Source organism: Phoxinus phoxinus, assembly GCF_949152265.1.
Source record: "Phoxinus phoxinus genome assembly, chromosome: 6".
NCBI classification, from domain to species: domain Eukaryota; kingdom Metazoa; phylum Chordata; class Actinopteri; order Cypriniformes; family Leuciscidae; genus Phoxinus; species Phoxinus phoxinus.
The window spans coordinates 19,580,771-19,604,422 of NC_136881.1; the positions used below are offsets into that span (position 1 = coordinate 19,580,771).

The following is a 23,652-nucleotide window of genomic DNA, read 5'->3' on the forward strand; positions in this document are numbered from 1 at the left end:
TTAAAAAAATGTGCAGTGTTACTACAATTTAGGTTTTTCCTTTGTCATCATGGGGTTTAGATTGTATACAGTCCATTTTTCCAAATCCACATTGTATTTAAAGAACATTTGGACTATCAAGCTCCAACACAATAAAAACAAAACGTTTATGGTGCTTTTAAAAGCAACATGTTAAGGTTGACGTTTGGTCTTGCTTTATCATAAGTTCATTGACATTTCATTCACATTGAGTCCAAAGGCCCTGTTTCCACCTCTTATGAAATGTGTCTCCCTTAATTACTTGTAATTGGATTTTGGCAAGAACCTCCCCTATTATATCAACCTTAGATCACTTTTAAATCCTGTGCTCAAAATACAATCAGATTGAAGTAGTTTCAGTGATTGAAATATTTTTGACCCCGTTTCCACCTAAGTTTAGCACTGACAACTTAACCAAAAACTCATTTTAATACCATGTGGAATCTGGGCCTCCAGGAACCATATTTGAATGGATGCAGACAGCAGAGGGCAAAATTCTTAGTTTTAAAATTTGGTCTATTCATTGTGTGGACTGTTTATGATGCTTTTCAGCTATAATTTCTCCTTTATTTTTTATTATACTTTAGTCACCGCTTCATTTCCCCCCGTCTTATTTCATCCAATTTAAAATGTGTGTCTTTGCTGAAGGACCACACAAGAATGGGCCAGAACCAGAGACTTCCCAGATTTCAAGACTGCTAAGATGGAGGACACGTCGTTCTATGACCTGAAGATGAAAGTTGGGTTTCCATATTTATACAATCACCAGGGTGATTGTGAGCATGTTGTTATCCTCACTGACGTCAGGTCAGCCCTTTTTCATTTCATGCTCATTTTTTCAAGACTTAATACACATTTCTTTCCAAAGCTTCTAAAAGATTTTGTTCTACTTCCAAAAGAATCGGAAATTGGTGTTGTAGCAACCCATAATATAATTACAAAGCATAGTAACTGCACATAATGTAATCAATTTCTCAAAACAATAAAATATTGAGCTATTAATAACTATTTTTTAATTGAATTATGAATACATGTATTATATTATAAACTCACCAAAAGCATTGTCATATTGTAAAAAAAATAAAACAATCCCTCACAGTACGTTTAAAATCTCAAGACAAGTCACCTTCATTTATATAGCGCTTTTAACAATATAGATTGTTTCAAAGCAGCTTTACAGTGATAAACAGGAAATTAAAGTAACAGATTGTTTTGGCTTTACAGCAGCTCTAGAATAAAGTTATTGTCCAGCTAAAGTTATTTATAACCCTTAATCCGCTCCAGCCTGCTCATTTGCACGACATCAGTGCCTGGTGGCTCGAGAACGCAAACCTTGAAATAGGTTCCAAGGTGCAGGTGTTGAGTAATAAAAAAATTATACTATTTTTATTATTTTAAACAATTTTTTTAAGATATCATCTCTGCGCAAATTACGTTTTGTCTGTACAGAGGTAAAGGGAAGGGAAGGAGGCCTTTATATGGGAGAGACTAGTTGACACTTCAGGACTGCGTTGTCGTCATGTCCAGGCTCAGGTCATTCATCAGGTCTGGATACGGCGTGGATCCAGCGGACTGTAGTAAACCTCGGGATAAACAGAGAGACTAATATTAGCGTAGACGGCATCCTTCTTATGATATAAAGAGTACATCAGGATTTATGCGAAGTGTTCCCGGTTCCAGCTGACCTAATCTATGCAGCCTAACATTGAATTATAGAAATTGATAATGTGTTATGTGTATGCTAGGTCAAAGAGATGTGTTTTTAGTCTAGGTTTAAACTGACAGAGTGTGTCTGCTTCCCGGACAATGTTAGGAAGACTGTTCCAAATAGGAAAAGGATCTACCGCCAGCAGTCAATTTTGATATTCTAGGTATTATCAACTGGCCGGAATTTTGAGATCGCAATAGACGTGGAGGACTATAATGCGTTAAGAGCTCGTTCAAGTACTGGGGAGCTAAACCATTTAGTGCTTTGTAAGTAATCAGCAATATTTTAAAATGTATACGATCAGGGTCCGAAATTAACACCCGCCAAGCGCCAAATGCGGGTAGATTTTCCATTTGGCGAGTAAATCTCAAAAGGCTATCCGCCACACTGGCGGGTGAATGTTCAAAATAGTAATTTAATAAAATGTTTTTAATAAAATGTTTGTCCCGCTATATTATCTGATCGGTGAGTAGCCGAATGTAGACGAACTGCTGCGCGTGTGACAGGGCGCATGTTTAACTGAAGAACGAGCAGAGAGAGAGAGAGCCCCGGTCGCGCGCGCGCTCTCTCCCTCTCTCAGTGGAGACAGGCGAAAGTAGGCTTCACCGTCTCCTAAGCGCTGTCTTCAGCATCCGAAATTAACACCCGCCAAATGCTGGTAGATTTTCCGTTTAGCAAGTAAATAATAAAATAAAATGTTCGGACACTCGGGAGGTCGTGAGATATTGCACGCACGTTACGAGTCAGCTAAACTGATGATCGCGTCAAAGCAGCTGGTACACGGCACGACTGTCCGGCGGCAATCACGTGAGCTTTCGCGCTAAACACAAGAGACCGGAGTTTTCAATGTTGCAGGCAATAGCTTCAGATTGAAAATGACAGAAATGTATGTGCAAATGAACAGTAGCCATTCCTTTCATCATAAAAACGAGAGGGAGAGAGAGAGAGAGAGATTGAGAGTGTTATAGCTTATATTATAGCTTACATTTCAAATTTTGCTCTGGACAATTTTTTATGTTTGTATTCAACATAATACCTTATTATCTCAATTAAATGTACTGACATTTATGTATACACTCTTAGAAGAAAAGGTTCTATAGGCGCTTCGTATTTGGAACCCCTAAAAGGTTCTACACTCTTAGAAAAAAAGGGTTCATTGGGGTTCTATATAGAACCATAGGGTTCTTTACTCAACTCCAAAGAACCTTTTATGCTAAAAAGGTTCTATAATGACAAGAAACAACCCTTTTGGTTAAAAACCCTTAAAAAGGGTTCTGTATATAGAACCTTTTAGGGGTTCCAAATTCGAAGCGCCTATAGAACCTTTTAAGGTTCTATATAGAACCTTTTCTTCTAAGAGTGTATGTGACACAAAAAGGCTGTTTATTATTTTGGCCGGTAAAAAATATGCTTGGCTGGTGGATATTTTCATCTACCAGTCCCTGTGGCAGGTGAGCCAAAAAGTTAATTTCGGACCCTGTATACGATATTTAATAGCGAGCCAATTCAGAGTTGAAAGAACCGGGCTAATATGGTCATACTTCCTGGTTCTGGTAAGAACTCTATCTGCTGCATTCTGGGACATAGGAGCATTACAAAAATCTAGCATTGATGTCATGAACGCATGAATTAATTGTTCCGCATTTGTCATTGAGAGCATATGACATCATTTATTTTAGATATATTTTTAAGATGGAAGAATGTGGTTTTACAGATACTAGAAACATGACTTTCAAATATCACAGTATCAAAGAGCACACTCAGGTTTCTAACTGACGACGAAGACTTGACAGAGCAGCCATCAAGTGTTAGACACTATTCTAGGTTATTACATGAGGTTCTTAGTAGGGATGTTAACCTATCAAAGTTGTCGGTAGTCGGTTAAAAAAAAAAGTGATCTATAAATTAGGCTATTACAGACAGTGGACTAAACGCTACTACAGTTAGCCATCTCATTTCAATATATTTTTGTGTGAAGTGAACAAATCCCTCACACTCAATTTTTCATAATTCGCCTGTTTGTACTTAATAAACCCAGGGAACTACACTAACCTTTTCCACTGGTGGCACTTGCGCTACTAACTTTTTCAGTTACTGGCGCAAAAACATGATTTGGTCGCACAAATTATTTATAGTAAGCCGCTCTGGATAATAATGAACAATAATGAAACTGTATTGCATACAGATGTGCTTTTTATTTTACTTGCCATCTTTTAAACCACATGCCACCTTGTTTTCTTTAACATTGGTTTGGATAGATTTACTGCAATAGAAAATACAGTACACAAGACAATAATGTGCAAAATTAATTTCTTTTGGATTTTAACATGCTATGGTTGGCACAGATGGGCAGACTCCGGAACTCTTAAAATAAATATAATCAATAAAATAATATAATAATAGATTTTCAGCAGCTATTGACTATTCGGTATTAAAGATACAAAAAAAACAAAACAATGCATGTCCACTTCACAATTAAGTGAAATATAATAAGCCACAAATAAGGCTATATTATAAGCTACATTGAACTTAATTATCAATTCAGATTCCTCACTTGCTCGGTTTGCTTGACGCCGAAATGCAGTGGGGAGTGCTGCTGCGTCACGGGATATGTACCTGTCTATACTTTTCGCCTGCTTCATACTGTCATTGTGAAGCTTCAATTTACATGAAGCTGCGTTTACGTGGACACTTATAATCGTATTGACGTCTCAATCTGACATTAAAAAAATCTTCATGTAAACACCTTAATCGATTGGATTGTGCTCGATCTGAATGCAATTTCGATCGGATTGAAAGGGGTGGTTTATTCCTTGTGTAATGCGATCGAGAGAACATGTCAACAACACTTGATCGGATTGAAAACCGAAACTGAAAGGACTGCGCATGTACAATGACGTATGACGCGCGGAACGAGCTGTTCTTCCTGTTGATTAAAGTGTCATATAAATTAGTGTCCCGTCATTCTAATATTCTCATTTCACTCAGCGCCTGTGAAGTGAAGCAGGACAACGTCGCACTAATTGTTTTGGATTCTCATCCACAGACGACTGGTTTTGGCCGCGTTTAAAACAGAACCAATAGAGGAGAATAGTTATGTGCGAACAGCGGGAAACGTGTGACATATAAACGCGCACATCAACCCGATTACTTTATAAGTCGCTGGGCTGAAGCCAACTTTGTGTAGAATGCTCAGAGCACGTTATGAAACGTATTCTTAAAATACAAATTTCTGTTTTAATAAATGCTCATAGTAAATCATAGCATATTGCCTAAACCATAAGGTAGGTACAAAAATAATCAGTGATACATTTGCGACCCATTAAAAATTAGGGTCGCAATGGCATTTCAAAAGGTCGCATATGCGACCATTTTGGTCGCAGTGTAGTTCCCTGAAACCACTAAAAACATTTGGCGCGAGGTCACAGCGTTTGGGTTCGCGCGCTCACAAGGTTTACGAAAAGTAAAGGCTACAGGCTAAAACACTCGAGGTTAGAGCCAGGGCAGATGATAGGATGAAGCGTGCAAAGAAAAGTAGTGTGTGGGACCATTTCACCAAAAAGAATTACACAGATGTAAGTTGCAACTTGTGTGATAAAGTGCTTAAATATGGAAATATATTACATCTACATTTCAGTGGTAACAGATAAGGTGATGATCATCATCTTTCTTTATTATTGTTAGCACTACCTCAAACTAAAGCAGCGTCTCTTCGGTTCGGAGCTGTCATTTTCTTAAATGAGCCGCGGCAATGTTTCAAATGAGCTTCTAACGCTAGACAAACGCCTTTATTTTCAACGCGATCACCTTGTACCCAAACCATTTAGAAACTAAGGAGCCATTTGTCCTCCGATTACATACAAGCTCCTCGGTGTGTGTGTGAGCGGGAGGCAGAGCGGCAGAGAGATGCGACAGAGTTGCGAAATTGCAGACGCGGCTCGAAATGGCTGTTATTTCAAATAGCGTAGCATATTTTAAACTAATCGGTTTCAACCGTCTAATGAGGCTCAGTGGTCGGTTAAGAAATATTTTCATTTTCGCCATCCCTAGTTCTTAGTCCAATGATTAGAATCTCAGTTTTTTCAGAGTTAAGTAGTAGGAGATTAATTGTCATCCAGTTTTTTAAATCAGCTATGGATTCCATACATTTTTTGAATTGGTAAGTTTCTTCAGGGCGTGAAGAAATATAGAGCTGAGTAGGGATGGGCTATATGGCCTAAAAATATATTTATAAAATATATAAATTATAATAGAACCATTTCAGAACATTTTTTTTTTTTTAAAGAATGAAAGAAACATTTTATGTAGTTTTGAGAACATTTATTGTGCAAAACTGTAATTATACATTGGGGCTCCAGTATTGGGTTTCTTTCCTTTAGTGCAAAGCAAACCATTCTAAAAGGCACTACACTATAGGCCTAGTTAGTTAACTCTCTGGAGTCTAAGGTGTTTTTGGGGTCCTTGAGATGTTTTGACATGACCTGATATTTGTATTTTTTTCAGTTCATATTTCATATGGTCTTTTATAATATATATTAGGGCATAAATGTTAATTTGCAGTTTAATATGTTGCTTATACAAATACATTTTATTTCAACGTATTCAGTCGATTTTTACTCATCTCAGTAGGCAATATAGATAGTTTCATTCACACACAGACACGCGCGAGCTGTAGATTAATGTAAACAACATATATGCGCCGTGCATTCATTCAAACACAGAAAAGCGATTCAAATTTAAACAGTCTTTTGCGGTTTACAGACACCAGTTCATATCACGATTAGAACAAAGCACTTACTGATGATCTGCAGCTGGATCCGTTGTTCGGCTACTCCAGCACGTTTGAGGTAAAATTTCCAGGATTATTACGATATTATTATTCCTCACAGCGAGCGTGTTTTCCAGCTGTTGTGGGCGTTGACTGGTTTGCATGTGTTGCTTCAGATTAGAATTTGAAAAGAGCGCGCGCTGTCGATGGGCGTGTCACATTAGCAGAGTAATGAGCTGGCAGAAAGATAATGAGGACGGCTGATCTCTCGCTCTTTATATATAGATTACATAAACAGAGAATATTTCTTTTAGTTTTGAATTAGATAATTTAAAACTACACACTTAAATGATTATAGAGATATATATCTCATGTCTGAGTGAATAGTATTCGCTGAGTTTTATTTGAGTTTAGAGACGTGCTTTAGAAAAAAAGTTCACGGAGACGGAGAGGCAGAAAGCACTCCCTGTTTACTTTCTTTATTTTACAAAAGCACAATGTTTTATTTCGATTGTAAGTGGACACATAAAAAAGTAGACATTTAACAGCTTATTTTTTCATATTTCTTAAGGCTGTATGACCAAAACTGACTGAGTATTTTAGGTCTATTTTGCTGCTATGTAAAAAAAAACGAGCAAAACGCGCTCCGTCATTTTTGGTCATACAGACTCAAGAAATATGAAAAAATAAGCTGTTAAATGTCTACTTTTTTATGTGTCCACTTACAATCGAAATAAAACATTGTGTTTTTGTAAAATAAAGAAAATAAACAGAAAGCTTTCTGCCTCTCCGTCTCTGTGAACTTTTGACCCGCAAAAGTTTTCTTCCTCGCTGTCCAGAATCATCTGAAGGCCGACTTTACCGGAGAAGCGTGCCATCCTCAAAACGCGATGAACTATCCGTGAATCTGACGAGAAACTGCGTGTTTTCACGGCATTGATCGGAGGGCGTGTGCGATGCATATACATCACCTAAACTATTACCATGTGAATAGCGCCGGAGGGCGTGGCGGCCTCAGCTCATTAAAAATAATGAAGGGAGAACGAAAAACTGTGCCTCTCCTTGGTTTCAAACGGATTACATAAACTAAGAATGTGTTTTTTTATATAAATCACTTCATTTAAAAGAGAATTCTAGCTTCATAAAGACAAATCTCTCGTTCCTGAGTGACAAGTATTCGCTGAGTTAGTTCATTTTCGGACGTGTTTCAGAATGGACTTCACTGACAGAGAGAAGGCAGAACTCGCATCATGTTTATTTTTCTTTATTTGGTGAAAGACACAACACTTTGTTTTTATTGTGAGTATACACAAAAAAAAATAGAAACTTAACTGGATCGAATGATGTAAAACACTTAAATGTAAGATCAAAACCAACAGAGTATTTTGAATCTCTTTTGCACTGATAAGAAAAAAAGCGAGCAGATCACGCCGGCGTGATTGCCGACCCCAGAGGGTTAACATCAACAGAGTATTTTGATTCTGTTTTGCACTGATAAGAAAAAAAACGAGTAGATCACGCTAGGGCTGGGCGATAAAACGATAACGATACTTATCGCGATATAATTTTTCTCGATAAAACGATATCAAGAGTTCGATAAATGTTCGATAATGTTTATGCGCCAAAAGCGGAACGAAACTCATTTGAACCGCGCGCGCCACACGGACCGTTTATCCGCTCGGCTCAAAGTCCAAACAGCAGCACAGCGCGAGCTCACTAGAACAGACGCGTTTACTCTGATCGGTCTCGATCACGAGATCCAGTGAGAAGCGCTTGAATTCAGCGAAGAACACAAATGTCCCAGTGATTTAAACCAGTTTAAAGGCAGAAGAAACAGTGCTGACGAACATGAGAAACACTGTGAGCAACGATACAGTCAAAGCTTTTCCGTCTACACACTCCCATCATTTACCACCGATTACTGTAACGTTAGCCTAGTAATATTAACTGCACTATGAAATGTGGGATATACATATTGAATTGTATTGTATTATATTATTAATGTAGACAATTTATTAAAGGACTAATGGACTATAATTACAGTATTTAATAATGAATTTAGGCTACTGGTTTTCATAAATACCATAGAAACCATAAAGTAACATTTTGCCATGATAGTGAGGTGCTGTTGTAGGTGATGGTTTTATCTGTGGTTATCATGATCTAAATGCATGATGCTGGATGACCAATTGTTAATTTTAATAAAACTCAAACAGTCGGAATATTAGATTTTACCAAATAAAAATGAGCACATGCAGAAACTAAGAATAATTTTTTTCTATTAAGATATTTATTTTGTTAAGGAAAAATGACAAATATTTGAATGTTGACAAGTGTTTGTCATGATGTGTTTGACAATAAAGAGTAGTTTAAAACCACAATTAACGCTCTGGTTTCTTTTTGCTCCTAACTTTCACTTAGGAGCAAAAATCTGGCTTTAAACTTTAAAGATTTGACATTTATCGTGGTAATTATCGATATCGACTGATATAAAAAAATTTATCATGATAATTTTTTTTGCCCATATCACCCAGCCCTAGATCACGCCGTCGAGATTGCCGACCCCAAAGGGTTAACTGAACTGCTTCGGAGTCATTGGAATGGTTATATTACTTTTTTCGGATTGAATGGTGGTCATCTCGCACCCCCATATCGCCTGTGAGCGGAAAAACCACCATTGCAACTTTAGGCCGGCGAGCAACTCAGGAAGTATCGTGTGATATCAGGTCTCCCGATGTAACAAATTGCTTTACGGCAAAAAAAAATTGAATGAAGAAGGATTGAATGTCCCATCTGCTTTGATGTCGTTGATCTACTAGCCTCTGGTATCTGAGAGTCGCCAACAAGTTTTTCGACAGTGTTGTCAAATATCTATTCCGAAGCTGTAGGGGGAGCTCTATAGAGAAACCTGCGAGCAAAAAGCGAGAATACAGCAAAGAAATTCCCAAAACTACATAGCCCTGCCAGATAATGTCTAATATGGGGAGAACTGCCACTCTCAGTAAACTTCCGGCTTCTGAACTGGTTGCAGTTCCACTCTGGTTCCATATGAGGGCGCTCACAGGACGAATGCAGAATGAATAGAGGTCTATGGAGCTATACCCCTCAAAATCCACTTTTCTCAGGATATAATTTTTTGTCTAATAATTTGAATGTTGTATTCGAAAGGAGATGCAAAGAAATTACACATTGCTGGGTGTTAGTCACTTATTTGCTTTAAAAAGTCTTTTAAAATGTTAATGACGTCATACACATCATACGACCAGAGATACTGCTTTAACGGCAATCCTTCAGTCACTTTGGTGCTTTTCTCTTGAGGCATCGCCAACACAGCTGACACGGTTAAATACACGTGCTAGAAGAGTATTTGTTAGAAGACATTCTGGTCCTGCTTCGGATGCCAACAAGCGGTATCTCTGGTCGTAGTCAGTCCTTCACTGACCAATCAGCGTTCATTAGCAGAAAGCTAGCGTGTTATTGGGCAACAACAACTCAACCTGTAAGAAATCGTTCATTCAACTTTCGACCTACAGTATAACCCAGTGTTTCCTCTAGGATTTTTTCCAGCTGTGGTGGCAGGCCCATTTCCCCAGGGGGAGGGGGCGTCGCCCATGCGTGATATTCCCATGGGCCACGCCCCCTTGCCCCAGGTGTTTAAACCTCCCCTAAGTATTATAATTAGGGATGGGTATCGATTCAGATGTTCCGATTCGATTTCAATTCGCAAGCTCTCAATTCGATTCAATTTCGATTCTCGTTTCCACTCAATGAATATACTGTAGATTTAACACAAAACCTATATTTATAAAAAAGAACAGTGAACATAAGTTTACGAGTGGTTAATTAATAAAAAGAAATTAAGAGCCAGTATATTAAACTCTTATTATTTTAGGTACACTTGGGTACATTAAAACAGCATATATCAAATGCATACAATGAATAGACAGGATTTTGATGCAAGATGAAAAATTGATTATTGAAAAAGTCAGAACAGTCTCATGCCTTGATCAAACAGGATCAGGTTATTTTATGTTTAAGATAAAACAAACATAAAATCTCACTGCATTAGAATAACATGGAGGCTGCAAGCCTATGAAGTGTAGGAAAACTAATACTGGCTTTTGGGTGATATATAAATAAATATGGGGGAAGAAAATCGATTCATAGCCTTTGAGAATCGATATTGAATTAACCACAATTTAAAAAACGATTAATCGAAAAATAGTTTTTCTAGTTATAATATGAAAGGTTCCAATTTACAGCGGCAATGCGATTATGCGCATCCCGTGCGCCGAATGATGCACTTGAAGCAACTCGAAGTCACAGCGTGCAGCGCTTCGCATTGAAAAGTGTTAGCAGAGTACACAGACAACACACGAAATACTGTTTCACAACTACCAGTCTCTCTGACTGGCACACTTTATTTAAAAGCACAAAGCGAAGAGATATTTGATGCTTACTGTATTATATCTATGCAACAGTTTATTTAGCCTTTTCTTTTAACAGTTTTACATTTCACTACAGTGCGCATGAAGAACAATTCGAATTCAGAGCGCTCAGTGCTGTAATCTAACAGAACTAACGCAATAAACTCCAGTAACAGTAAGATAAAGTAATTTTATGCAAACCATAGACCTTTATCTACAAATAAAGTATAATAATGAGAACATTGATCTTGGAGAGTGTCATCGTGTTACTCGTAACCGAAGGTGACGCGATGTTTGAGTATGAATGGAGAATGACTGAGGAGAGATGAGTTTTCATTAACTTTAACTTAACGACTTCAATATTATTTTTTACCTCACATTATGCTATCGAATGACTTTAGAAGTCTTGGAATATAGTGCACGAAAACTTTATGGTGCTTTACAATGTTTTTTATGCCTTTAGTGGGGCTTAACAATAACACAATAGTATGCACAATATCGGACGGACCTCATTGAGAAGCTGCAGCCGTGGCGGGAGGATTTTTGGTGTGGCGGCCCACCACGGCTGAATGAATGTAGCGGAAACACTGATAACCCATGTTGAACTTGCAAAACCTACAATCAAATCTGAGATTTCTCAACTGCAATCGGGTGAAAGAGACAAATTTAGTCTTCTAGCTCCATAGACTCCCATTCATTTTGCACTCATGGGCGATCACCCCCAAAATTCGCTACAATGGGACTTAATGGGGAGTGGCCAGACTCTCCGTAGACAGGGCTCTGGCCCTGCTTTAATCCTACACAAATCTCTGTCTGGTATTTATTTTTGATAATTTTCACTAACTGTTGTTAGCTTTGTTTCTTTTTAATGTTTCATTTATTTAGAAAAAAAATTTTTGTTCACACTGTCAGTTTTGGGGATTGACAACCACATTTACGAACCACATCTATGCTCCCAAGCTTTGGAATTCTCTCCCGGCCGACATCAGGGAACCAAATACATTAGTGACTTTTAAATCTCTTCTTAAAACATTTTATTTTAGGACTGCTTTTACCTGATTTTCATTTTAGCGCTTATTTTTGTATTTAAAGTGTGTAGTTTCTCTGTTGTTATGTTTGCTTGTAAAGCGCTTTGAGAAAACAACTTTTAAAGGCGCTATACAAAATAAATGTATTTATTATTATTATTATTTATTTACAGGTGTGAGTCTCAATGTCCCGTTCACACAGCAGCTTATAGTAGCGTCTCGAGTACTGTCTGTATTAACGTGCAATGTGAGTCCATCCTGTTTTCTCTTACCAATAACCATAACGACTGTGACCAGAGTAATTTCAAAGATGGCGACGTCCATAAAACTGCATGAGCATGAGTCCAAAAATGCATGAAAACTGCATAAAAACTTTAAAACCGTAGCGTGAGCTGCAAGAAATAATACTAAATGCTTTAACTAAAACGCTTCAGAAAACGAGAATTCTGAAAATATATATTTTTTTTTTATCTGTCAGTCACACAGTATATGACTCCGACCCTTCAAACCAGGTTTGTGACAAGACAAAGACTTTTTTTATTTATTTTTTTACAAAGTACTACTTCTGCCCACATGGAAATGTATAAATATATAACTATTCCAAAAAAAATTAGTCCGGATCTACGCTGGGAAGGAAATATAGAGACTGGACCACTTTAATTGAATACCCCTGGTCTATCTGTTTTTCCTGATGGACTGTATTGCCCTCAAAACCTTCAATCTTTAAGCTTTTAAAACTTCTTCAAACTTTCTAGTCATGCATTCTCAAGCTAACATCAAAGTTTGTCTTAAAACATTTTTTGATCTAGTTACATTATGAGTTGCTACAAGTGTAAAAAGCTAACAGATTTTTTGAAAGTGTGTGGACGGTGGTTAATTTGATTTTTTTTCTGTCTTTTTATATGGTGATAGACTGGTCCATCAGGATGACTGTTTGGACATAAAGCTCTACCCGCTCATCACTCACAAGCATAGAGTCGTGACTCGGAAGTGTTCTGTGTGTCATCTCTATATCAGCAGGTAAACCGTAACTTATAGAGCTGTTCAGTTGTGCTGTCAATTTATAGGCCATCCAGAAAGGCTAAATCTCTTTGAGTTTCTTTTTAAACTGTTTGGGTTTTTACAATAGCAGTTTTCAAATGTATTACTAATGTTCTGTTGTTAACACTTTCATAACTTTCATGTTCAAATGTGTATTTTATCATAACACATGCTTTTATAAAGTTGCTAGATAAGGACAACACCTACCAAAAGGATGTGAATTTGTGTGCATGACATCTGATGCAGTACTTATGTAACAGCTTGTTAGCAACTTAAAGGGTTAGTTCACCCAAAAAATAAATTTTTGTCATTAATTACTCGCCCTCATATTTGTTCCAAAACCGTAAGACCGTCGTTCTTCTTCTGAACACAAATTATGACATTTTTGATGAAATCCAAGGGGTTTCTGACCCCACATAGACTGCAATGTAATTACCTCTTTCAGGGCCAGAAAGGTAGTAAAGACATTGTTAAAATAGTCCATGTGACTTCAGTGGTTCAACCTTAATGTTATGAAGTGACGAGAATACCTTTTGTGCGCAAACCCCTCAAAAAGTAATGATTTTATTCATCAATCTCTTCCACGTCATTCCTCTACACTTTTGACATGAATGCTGGTTCTGAACATGTTCATTATCGTGATATTTCCTTGTTACTGTATTTTGGCACATCCCTAGCCAACAGGGTTCCTGTGGATCCTTAAAAGTATTAAAGTCTTAAATTAGACTTTTTTAATTTTATTTAAGTCGTCATCTTCATTTATATAGCGCTTTTAACAATGTAGATTGTTTCAAAGCGGCTTTACAGTGATACACGGATAATTTAAGGTAACAGAGATTGTTTTGGCTTTATAGCGGTTCTTGAATAAAGAGATTTTCCAGCTAAAGATATTTTTGATTGATTCACTTCCGTCGCAACGATCATTAGTTATTAAATTAGAGGCCGCTAAGACGACATCGTTCTCTCTACACAGACTTTAAACGCGAACCTGTGAGAAACGCTGATGGCACTCACGTGCGCATTAAACAATAGATTGATTTAAATTTTGTAAGACACTTTTTGTTTGGAAAGGCAATATGCAGGGGGGCGTGAATGATCCAACAAGGTCATGAATAATGTCCTCATTCCCACCTGAAGACAAAGACCTGCTAATGCTGCATACTAATGAGCAATTCATAGGTGTCACTGAGCCACAAGATGCAAAGACAACACACACACACATATACACACACACACACACACATATATACACACACACACACACACACACACACATACACATACACATACATATATATATATATATATATATATATATATATATATATATATATATATATATATAACTACAGAATTGGTTCAGAGTTGGAAACATCTTGAAAAAAGTGTATTTTTCCACAAACTGTGTATGCTTGCAAATTGTATAATATCCAAGGTAAACATTTCTAGTAATTGTGCAGTTAATTCTCATTCGTATTTTCAGAAAGTTTTGGATGTAGGCTATCCTCTCCCCAAATTTGTCACTAATAAAACACAAAAATAATTTAAAGACAAGGCTTATATTGATATTTTAAGATTTTGTTTGCACCTTGTAAATTAGGTTTTGATGTGGCAGTAAAAACTTTATAATCTATCCAAAACGAAATGTTGTCTTTCATATTTAGTCTGTAACAGTCTTTTATAGGCTAATATATATTAGGGCATAAATGTTAATTTGCAGTTTAATATGTTGCTTATCCAAAGACATTTTATTTCAACGTATTCAGTCGATTTTTACTCATCTCAGTAGGCAATATAGATAGTTTCATTCACACACAGACACGCGCGAGCTGTAGTAGCTAAACAACAACATGCGTCTGTGCCGTTCATTCATTCAAACACAGAAACGCGATTCAAATTTAAACAGTCTTTTGCGGTTTACAGACACCATTTCATATCGCGATTAGAACAAAGCACTTACTGATGATCTGCAGCTGGATCCGTTGTTAGGCTACTCCAGCACGTTTAAGGTAAAATTTCCAGGATTATCACGATATTATTATTCCTCACAGCGAGTGTGTTTTCCAGCTGTTGTGGGCGTTGACTGGTTTGCATGTGTTGCTTCAGATCTGCGTTTGAATAGCACGCGGCGCGCTCTCGATGGGCGTGTCACATTAGCAGAGTAATGAGATGCCAGAACGATAATGAGACCGGCTGATCTCTCGCTCTTTATATATAGATTACATAATCAAAGAATATTTCTTTTAGTTTTGAATTAGATAATTTAAAACTACATACTTAAATGATTACAGAGATATATAGCTCATGTCTGAGTGAATAGTATTCGCTGAGTTTTGTTTGAGTTTAGAGAAGTGCTTCAGAAAAAAAGTTCACGGAGACGGAGAGGCAGAAAGCACTCCCTGTTTACTTTCTTTATTTTACAAAAGCACATTGTTTTATTTCGATTGTAAGTGGACACATAAAAAAGTAGACATTTAACAGCTTATTTTTTCATATTTCTTAAGGCTGTATGACCAAAACTGACGGAGTATTTTAGGTCTATTTTGCTGCTATGTAAAAAAAAACGAGCAAAACGCCCGCGCGTTTGCCGACCTCAGGGGGTTAAGAATCAATTCTATAGTTATGTGCAATTGAATATATGTGCGCAGGTTTGTAATTCCCTACAAACCAAGCCTTAAACTACTTGTCTGACCTTAACAATTTTAGACAGAATTGTATCACTTCGGGGTAGATGCGCGAAACCAAAATTATCCCGACAACGCTTTATCTGTAGAGTGGTAAAGGGATCCTCTATAGGGAGAGGCTAGTTGGCACTTCAGCACTGCATTGTCATCGGGTCCAGGCGAAGGTCCTTCGTCAGATCTGGATAGGGCCTGGATCCGCCAGGCTGCGGCAAAACCTCGGGATAAACAAAGACACTAAAATTAGCGTAGATGCCATTCTTATGATGTAACGAGTACATCAGGATTTATGGAAGGTGTTCCCAGTTCCGGCTGACCTAATCTATGCAGCCTAATATTGAATTATAGAAGTCTATAATGTATTATGTGAATGCTAGGTCGAAGAGATCTTTATTCTAGCTTTGAACTGACAGAGTGTGTCTGCTTCCCGGACAATGGTAGGAAGACTGTTCCAAAGTTTTAGTGCTAAATAGGAAAAGGATCTACCGCCAGCAGTCGATTTTGATATTCTAGGTATTATTAACTGGCTGGAATTTTCAGATCTCAATAGACGTGAAGGACTATAATGCGTTAAGAGCTCGCTCAAGTACTACGGAGCTAAACCATTTATTGCTTTGTAAGTAATCAGCAATATTTTAAAATGTTTAATAGGGAGCCAATGCAGTGTTGACGAAACGGGGCTAATATGGTCATACTTCCTGGTTCTGGTAAGAACTCGAGCTGCTGCATTTTGAATTAGCTGTAGTTTGTTTATTATTAAGTTTATCCACGCTCAGGTCATGAACGCATGAACTAATTGTTCAGCATTTGTCAATGAGAGCATATGGCGTATTTAGATATATTTTTAAGATGGAAAAATGCGGTTTTACAGATACTAGACATGTACTAGACGAAGACTTAATAGAGCAGCCATCAAGTGTTAGACAGTATTCTAGGTTATTACATGTGGAAGTTTTTTGTCCAATAATTAGAATGTCTGTTTTTTTTTCAGAATTTAGTAGTAGGAAAATACTAGTCATCCAATTTTTTATATCAGCTATGCAGTCCGTTAATTTTGTGAATTTGTATATTTCGTTAGGTTTTGAAGAAATATACAGCTGAGTATCGTCGGCATAACAGTGAAAGCTAATTCCATGTTTCCTAATGATATCTCCTAATGGTAGCATGTACAGAGTGAACCGCAGCGGTCCTAGTACTGAGCCACCTAATACTGGTACGCTATACTGAACTTGTGATCGATAATACATCTCTTCATATACTGCTTCAAACTGATAACGACCAGATAAGTATGATTTAAACCATGCTAGTGCAATTCCACTAATGCCAACCTAATGTTCGAGTCTATTTAAAAGAATGTTGTGGTCAATAGTGTCAAATGCAGCACTAAGATCGAGTAATACCAATAGAGAGATACAACCACGATCTGATGATAAGAGCAAATTATTTGTGACTCTAACGAGAGCTGTCTTGCTACTATGGTACGGTCTAAATCCGGACTGAAAATCCTTGCAGATATAATTTTTTTTCTAGAAAGGAACACAGTTGTGAGGATACTGCTTTTTCTAGTATCTTTGACAGGAAAGGCAGATTCGAGATCGGCCTGTAATTGACTAATTCTGTAGAATCAAGTTGGGTTTTTTTAACAAGCGGTTTAATCATAGCCAGCTGAAAGGTTTTTGGTACGTGTCCTAGAGACAAAGACAAGTTAATGATGTTAAAAAGAGGATCTATGACATCTGGAAGCATCTCTTTCAGTAGCTTAGTCGGTATAGGGTCTTAACATACTAGTTGTCAATTTAGATTAATTAACGAGACTACAATGCTCTCCCTAATGCGATATTGTAGTAAACGGTTGCATAGTTATAATTTTGTCCCTGATATTATCAATCTTATAAGTGAAGAAGTTCATGAAGTCATTACTGCTGTGTTGCTTCGAAACTTCTGGGTTTGAAGCTTTCTTTTTCGTTAGTTTAGCCACTGTTTCAAATAAATACCTAGGATTATGTTCAGTTTCTTCTAATAGGGTTGAAAAATAAGCAGATCTAGCAGCTTTTAAAGCCTTTCTGTATGCAGTCGAGCTCTCCTTCCATGAAATGCGAAATACCTCTAGTTTTGTTTTCTTCTAGTTGCGCTCCATTTTTCTGGCTGCTCTCATAAGGGCCCAGGTGTGCTCGTTGTACCACAGCGTTGGACTATTTTCTTTAATCTTCTTTAAGAGCAACGGAGCAACTGTGTCTAAAGTGCTGGAAAAGAGAGAGTGAAAAGTTTCTGTTGCAATATCAAGATTTTCTAAGCTATCTGAGTTGGCTAATGAGTTGGTCCTGACATGTTGTCTAACTCCAATTGAGTTTACAATGTCTTTAAATGCCAATCCCAATGCATCTTTTTCATTATCTATGTGTATATTAAAATCACCAACAATTAGTACTTTATCTGCAGCCAATACTAATTCTGATAGAAAGTCTGCAAATTATTTAGCAAATTATTAAATTATAAAGTCTGTATGGTACCCTGGTGGCCTGTATACAGTAGGGCTGTAGCGATACACTAATCTCACGATACGATATATATATCACGATATTCAGCCAACGATACGATTCGATACACTTACATCATTTTCTGAAAGATTTAAGGGGACAGAGTGATTTTGGTGACATCTTGTGAGTGTTCCATTTACTTGGATTGAATTAATTGAACTGAAAACTAAAAACATCAATTACATGATATATGTCTCTGACTGGACAGAGAGTCTACAGCTTGCAAATGCTGGACAAAAATGAATCAGATGTGTTGAGAAAATTAGTTCCATTTATTGAAACAGTGCAAATTGTAGCTTACAAGCCTTTAAAAAAGTAAATAAAGTTCAGTATTGCAATTAACAATGGAGAGTTATAAAGTGTAGCAAGTGGCCAAAAAGTGCAGTTTCTGAACAGTTTCTTTGACACACTGGACATATGAGGTAGTCAGTCTAGCCACCAGGTTATGCCTAGTTCACACTACAGGATTTTAAGCCCGATTTAAGCCCGATTTGCAAATCGTTGAGCTTGCTGACAGGTCGGGTTGTTATCGCGTGCAAATCGCGGGGGATTAGAACAAACAGTTTGCAGCACTAATTTCTGTCTGACGTCCATATTCAAACAAAGACTCGTGTGTTGTGTACTTGTGTTCTTCTTCGCTGGGTAGTGGCGCGCGTGCTGTATTGCGTCATTTTCGGTTCGTTTTATCGCGTGATTTCTTCGTGATAAAACGTGGTTTGTAGACAAGATAGAATCGTTGGCTGACAGAGTTGTTGTCACCTCGTGTAGTGAGTTACCTCCTGTTGCGGGTCAATCACGTTGTGTCGTGTGGTGTGAACAGCTCAACAACTTGAACACTCCTGATTTCACAGAGAGCAAGTCATGTAGTGTGAACTGCACAGTTCAGCCCGACGTTTTAAAATCCTGTAATGTGCACTTGCCTTAAGTAAACATAGTACCATGGCTTCTCCAAAACATCCAATAATTTAAGTCATTAAGAAGAACATTTAAACATTTAACTTAAAATGTACCCGTCTTAGCCGAGTAGTTTAAGGCCTGTAGGCCTACAAGTATGTGAGGTAGCCAGACTAGCCAGCAGAAAAGAAAAATAAACCATGGCAGCCAATAATTCAAGTCCATAGGAGCAACATTTAAGCCAACTTAAAATTGTACCCATCTTAGCGGAGTAGCTTAAGGCCTTAAGTGAACACTAAACAGAAACTTTCCTCTCCACATAACTGCAGACCATGTGATTTACATTGTCTTCAGATTTTTGTTCAGGAATAGAATATGATCAACGTGCTCTGGGAGAAGTGCACTTCTCTGAGGAGTGATAATATCTCCGGCGGTGGAAAAGACTCTCTCTGAGGAAACACTAGTGCCAGGGACACAGAGGTACCTTTTAGCAAGTTGTGACAAGAGTGGATACTGATACTGGTGCTCCTTCCACCAGACCAGTGGATCTTCGTTCACTTCCAGGAGATTTGCCTCCTTGTAGCGGGTCATCTGCTCCTTGGCCTCGTCCTCTTGGGTATTTGTCTTGGGTCGTGCTGCACCACCACCATATCGTTCACCAAGAAGGGCAGCCAGTGGACAAGACGGCCTTGGAATCCTGGGTGGAGGACGCTGACCTTCAAATAAAAAAAACTATAAAAACAAAAACGCATTATAGTTAAGCACATTCCATAATTCCTACACAGAGGTTCAGACAACACAGTGCGCTTCACTGGATAACAATGGATGATCCTGACCTTGACTGCTCTCTCCTTCCATGAATTGCTCTCCTTCATCTATAGCGTATTCGTCTTCTTTAGATGCCATCCCCTCATCATCAGCACGAGCATTTGCTGTCCCCTCTTCATCCACACTCCAAAGTGACTAAATTAAATAAGTCAACATGAAATGAAATTCATGAGCTTTTATTGTATAAATCTTTTACCGTAATTACTATATTTAATATATGCCTTTAAAACTGTTAACATGATGATAGTATTTATGCTTTTTAAACTATTTAATATTTATCTATTTTAAACTGTTAACGTTGTAGGATTTGCCTGTTTTGCCTGTTAAACTTTGAACAATGCATTATTTAGGCCTATTCTTACTCTCACCAGGAGATGACGGATAGGGTACAAGGCCAAAGGTTAAACCTAGCAGTACCATCACTGCCTTACCTCTGATGGATGCATGCTCAGTCTTGCAGCCTCTACAATCAGTCCATCATAAACTTACTGTCTTTAATTGTCAGTCAGGAAGGGAAGACTTTTGAATCTTGGATCAATCGCTGAACATGCATGGAGAGTTGCCTTGAGGTCAATGTACCTCTTCTGAAGATCCCCAGCCATGGCAGCCTTCATCTCTTTTATGACTGCAGATTCACCTTCGATCGGTTTCAGTACGTTGATCAGTGTGTCCTGGAGGGGTGCGACGACTGACAGTGTGGGGATTTTCTCCTTGGACATGTACTGTGTAGCCTCCTTCATGGGCTTCAGCCCATGAACTACTGACTACGCTGACTACTACTTCAGCTGTTGTCACGTCTGACTCACGCTGGGTTCACACCGGACGCAGAAGTGACGCGGAATGGAGGCCGCTCCCTTTCGGCGCCCATGTTAACCTATGGTGTCGGCGCGCCGCGGCCGGCCCGCGCCGTGAAGCGCCAGTTTCGGCGTCTGGTCTATTTTTTGCGCGAGCCGCGAGTGATCCGCGTCAATTTTCAAATTAAAATACCGCGAGAACACACAAACAAACAGGGAAACAGCGAGAGAGAGAGAGAGGCAGGCAGGAGTTGATAAGTGAAATGGATGATGTCAAATTAATCGTTGAAGTGGAGAAGTACAGGGAGTTGTATGACCCCCAGCACACGTACTACAAGGACAACAGCAAAAAGGACAAATGATTAATAAAAGAAGTGTACAAACTTCTTGGTTACAGAAACATGGTGTATTCATTTTATGAGGTTATTTACTTACCCATGATGTAAAAAATAGCTCTGAATAAACAACAACTGAGCAGAAGCGCTTGTCGACCTCCGCGAAGAATATGCGTCTGGTGTGAACAGGCACGCGCCGGACCGCGCGTGGTTTTCCGTTCCGCGCCGCTTCCGCGTTCGGTGTGAACCCAGCTTAAGTCATTGTGCACAGATCCTTCACGGTCTTCCTGACCGAGAGCAGGGCTGCGCAGATGGGCGGTTGTTGCTCCAGGAATCTTTCCAACATGTCATGCGCACAATTCCACCTGAATTTAAATAAAAGAAAAATGCTTTATTTATGGACCTATAGCGCCCTTCACACTTCACAACATGGATGCACAGAATGCTGCTTTACATAAATTACAAAACAAATTAGTAATAAAAAAACTAAATAAACTATTGAAGAGTAACCAGGTAACCACACACCAACCTGGTAACCACATCCGTCATCAGCTTGTTCTCTGGTAGTCGTAGAAGCCTCTGTTTCTCTTTCAGCATGTGGTTGGCTGTGGTGCTCCACAATGCGCCTTACCCTTCCCAGCAGGTGTGTGACTGCTGTGATTTTGAGGGCACGTTGTGCTGCCAGATTTAGTGTGTGAGCATAGCATTTGACATGAAGTGTGAATGCTGCCTTCTCAGCTGCGATTGTCATTTCTGTGATTCCCCACTCAGCGAGGACCTTTCTCAGATGTTCTGCGGCTCTCAAGCATGTCCCTGGTTTGTAAAACATACGTAACGAGCTCCCATTCCTCGTTGATAAAGTAGGCCATGATGGTGACATATGCTTTAGTTGTGTGCAAGGTCCAGCCGTAGCACGTCAGGGCAACTCTCTCCTCGCTGGCCTGGGAGGCTTTGACGTGTGCCCTTGTCTGAGCGTTCAGCCTGGGAATGCAAACCTTGGTGAGGTGTTTGCGGGTTGGAATAGGATAGCGGGGCTCCATCGCGTTCACCACCACCAAATACGGTCTCAAATCCTGACAAATAAAGTAGGCAATGGACTCTGTAATTTTCTGCGACCTTGGTGAAGCAGATGGAAACTTGTGGGAACAGCCGCCATCGATGTCCAGCATGGTTTGTTTTGGGTCATGCGGCCGCAGCTTCTTGGGGTCCTCCGTTAGCAGTACCTTGTCCGGGTGGTGACGTTTTAGGTGGGCTCGTAGGTTGGTGGTATTTCCAGAGTATTTCACATTTGTGTGTCACAGTTTGCAAACCACGATGCTTTTTTCCAAGTTGTGGCTTTCCTTCTTTTCAAACCCAAAGTGCCACACAACTGCTTTTAAGCATGAAGGTGCTGGATTTATATTCGCCGCCATTTTCTTGAATCTCCTCGCTCTGACTCCGTAAACAGGAAGAGGTAGACGTCGGCTTCGGTGTAAAGTTAGTACGGGTAACTTGCTCTACAGCGACACTAGTGGCTGGCTGACCAAATCGTTCTTCCTGCAACGCGAACGGGGGTAAACCCGGGGGATTTGAATGGAACTTATGTATCGATACTCACGGCTTAAAAATCTATACTTTCTTGGGGGAAAAAATATCAATTTATATCGCAGAATCGATAAAATTGCTCAGCCTTAGTAATACAGTAGCCAGCAAAAATCTCAAACATGATTTATCCTTTACACTAGATATAATTCTTTTGAAGTGCTTAAAATAACTATTTTAATCTAGACTTCTTAGTAATTCTGAAAATATTACTATAAATTACAGCAACACCCCCCCTCCCTCTTTGCCGTTCAGACAAGGTTCATGTTTATAACTGTAATCTTGGGGTTGGATTCATTTAAAGTAATGTAATTGTTTGGTTTTAGCCAGGTTTCTGTCAAACACAGCACATCTAGGTTATAATCTGAAATCATATCATTAACTATTAGCGCTTTTGATGTGAGAGTTTGAATATTCAGCAACTCATTTTTTTCATTTGTATTATATCTTTTTATTTGTTGAACATTAATAAAAAATTTACCCTTAGATGGGTTTAGACGTTTTTTGTATTTCCTAATTCGAGAAACAGACACGGTCTCTATATGATGATATCTAGGGTGAAAGAGTCTCTATGTGATGGGATTTATCTGACCTGGGTGATGTTAGACCGCTAGCAGACGGTCGGTTAAGCCAGTCTGTCTGCTTCCTGACTTGAGCCCCAGATTGTCATGTTTTATCTCTAAGACTATGAGCCATATTACTAGAGAGAAGAGCAGCACCATCCCAGGAGGGATGAATACCATCTCTTTTCAACAGGTCAGGTCTGCCCTAAAAACTTTTCCAATTGTCTATGAATTCTATATTATTTTGCGGACACCAATTAGACAGCCAGACATTGAGTGATGACAATCTACTAACTATCTCATCACTCCTGCAAACAGGATGGGTGCCAGAGCAAGTTACAGTGCCTGACATCGTACTTGCAAGTCCACACCCCTCTTTAATGTTAATTTGAGTGATCTCCGACTGGCGGGGTCGAACATCATTAGTGCCGACATGAATAATAATCTTA

General features: G+C 38.7%; 1 protein-coding gene across 1 annotated transcript in view; it reads left to right on the plus strand.

Moving 5' to 3' along the window:
• snapc3 (small nuclear RNA activating complex, polypeptide 3) overlaps window positions 1–23,652 on the plus strand; it is an 86,970-nt gene that overhangs the window by 10,485 nt on the left and 52,833 nt on the right. The window contains exons 7-8 of the mRNA XM_079615995.1: window positions 667–825; window positions 12,862–12,969. Of these exons, the coding sequence (XP_079472121.1) occupies window positions 667–825; window positions 12,862–12,969 (267 nt within the window). The remainder of the gene's footprint in view (window positions 1–666; window positions 826–12,861; window positions 12,970–23,652) is intronic.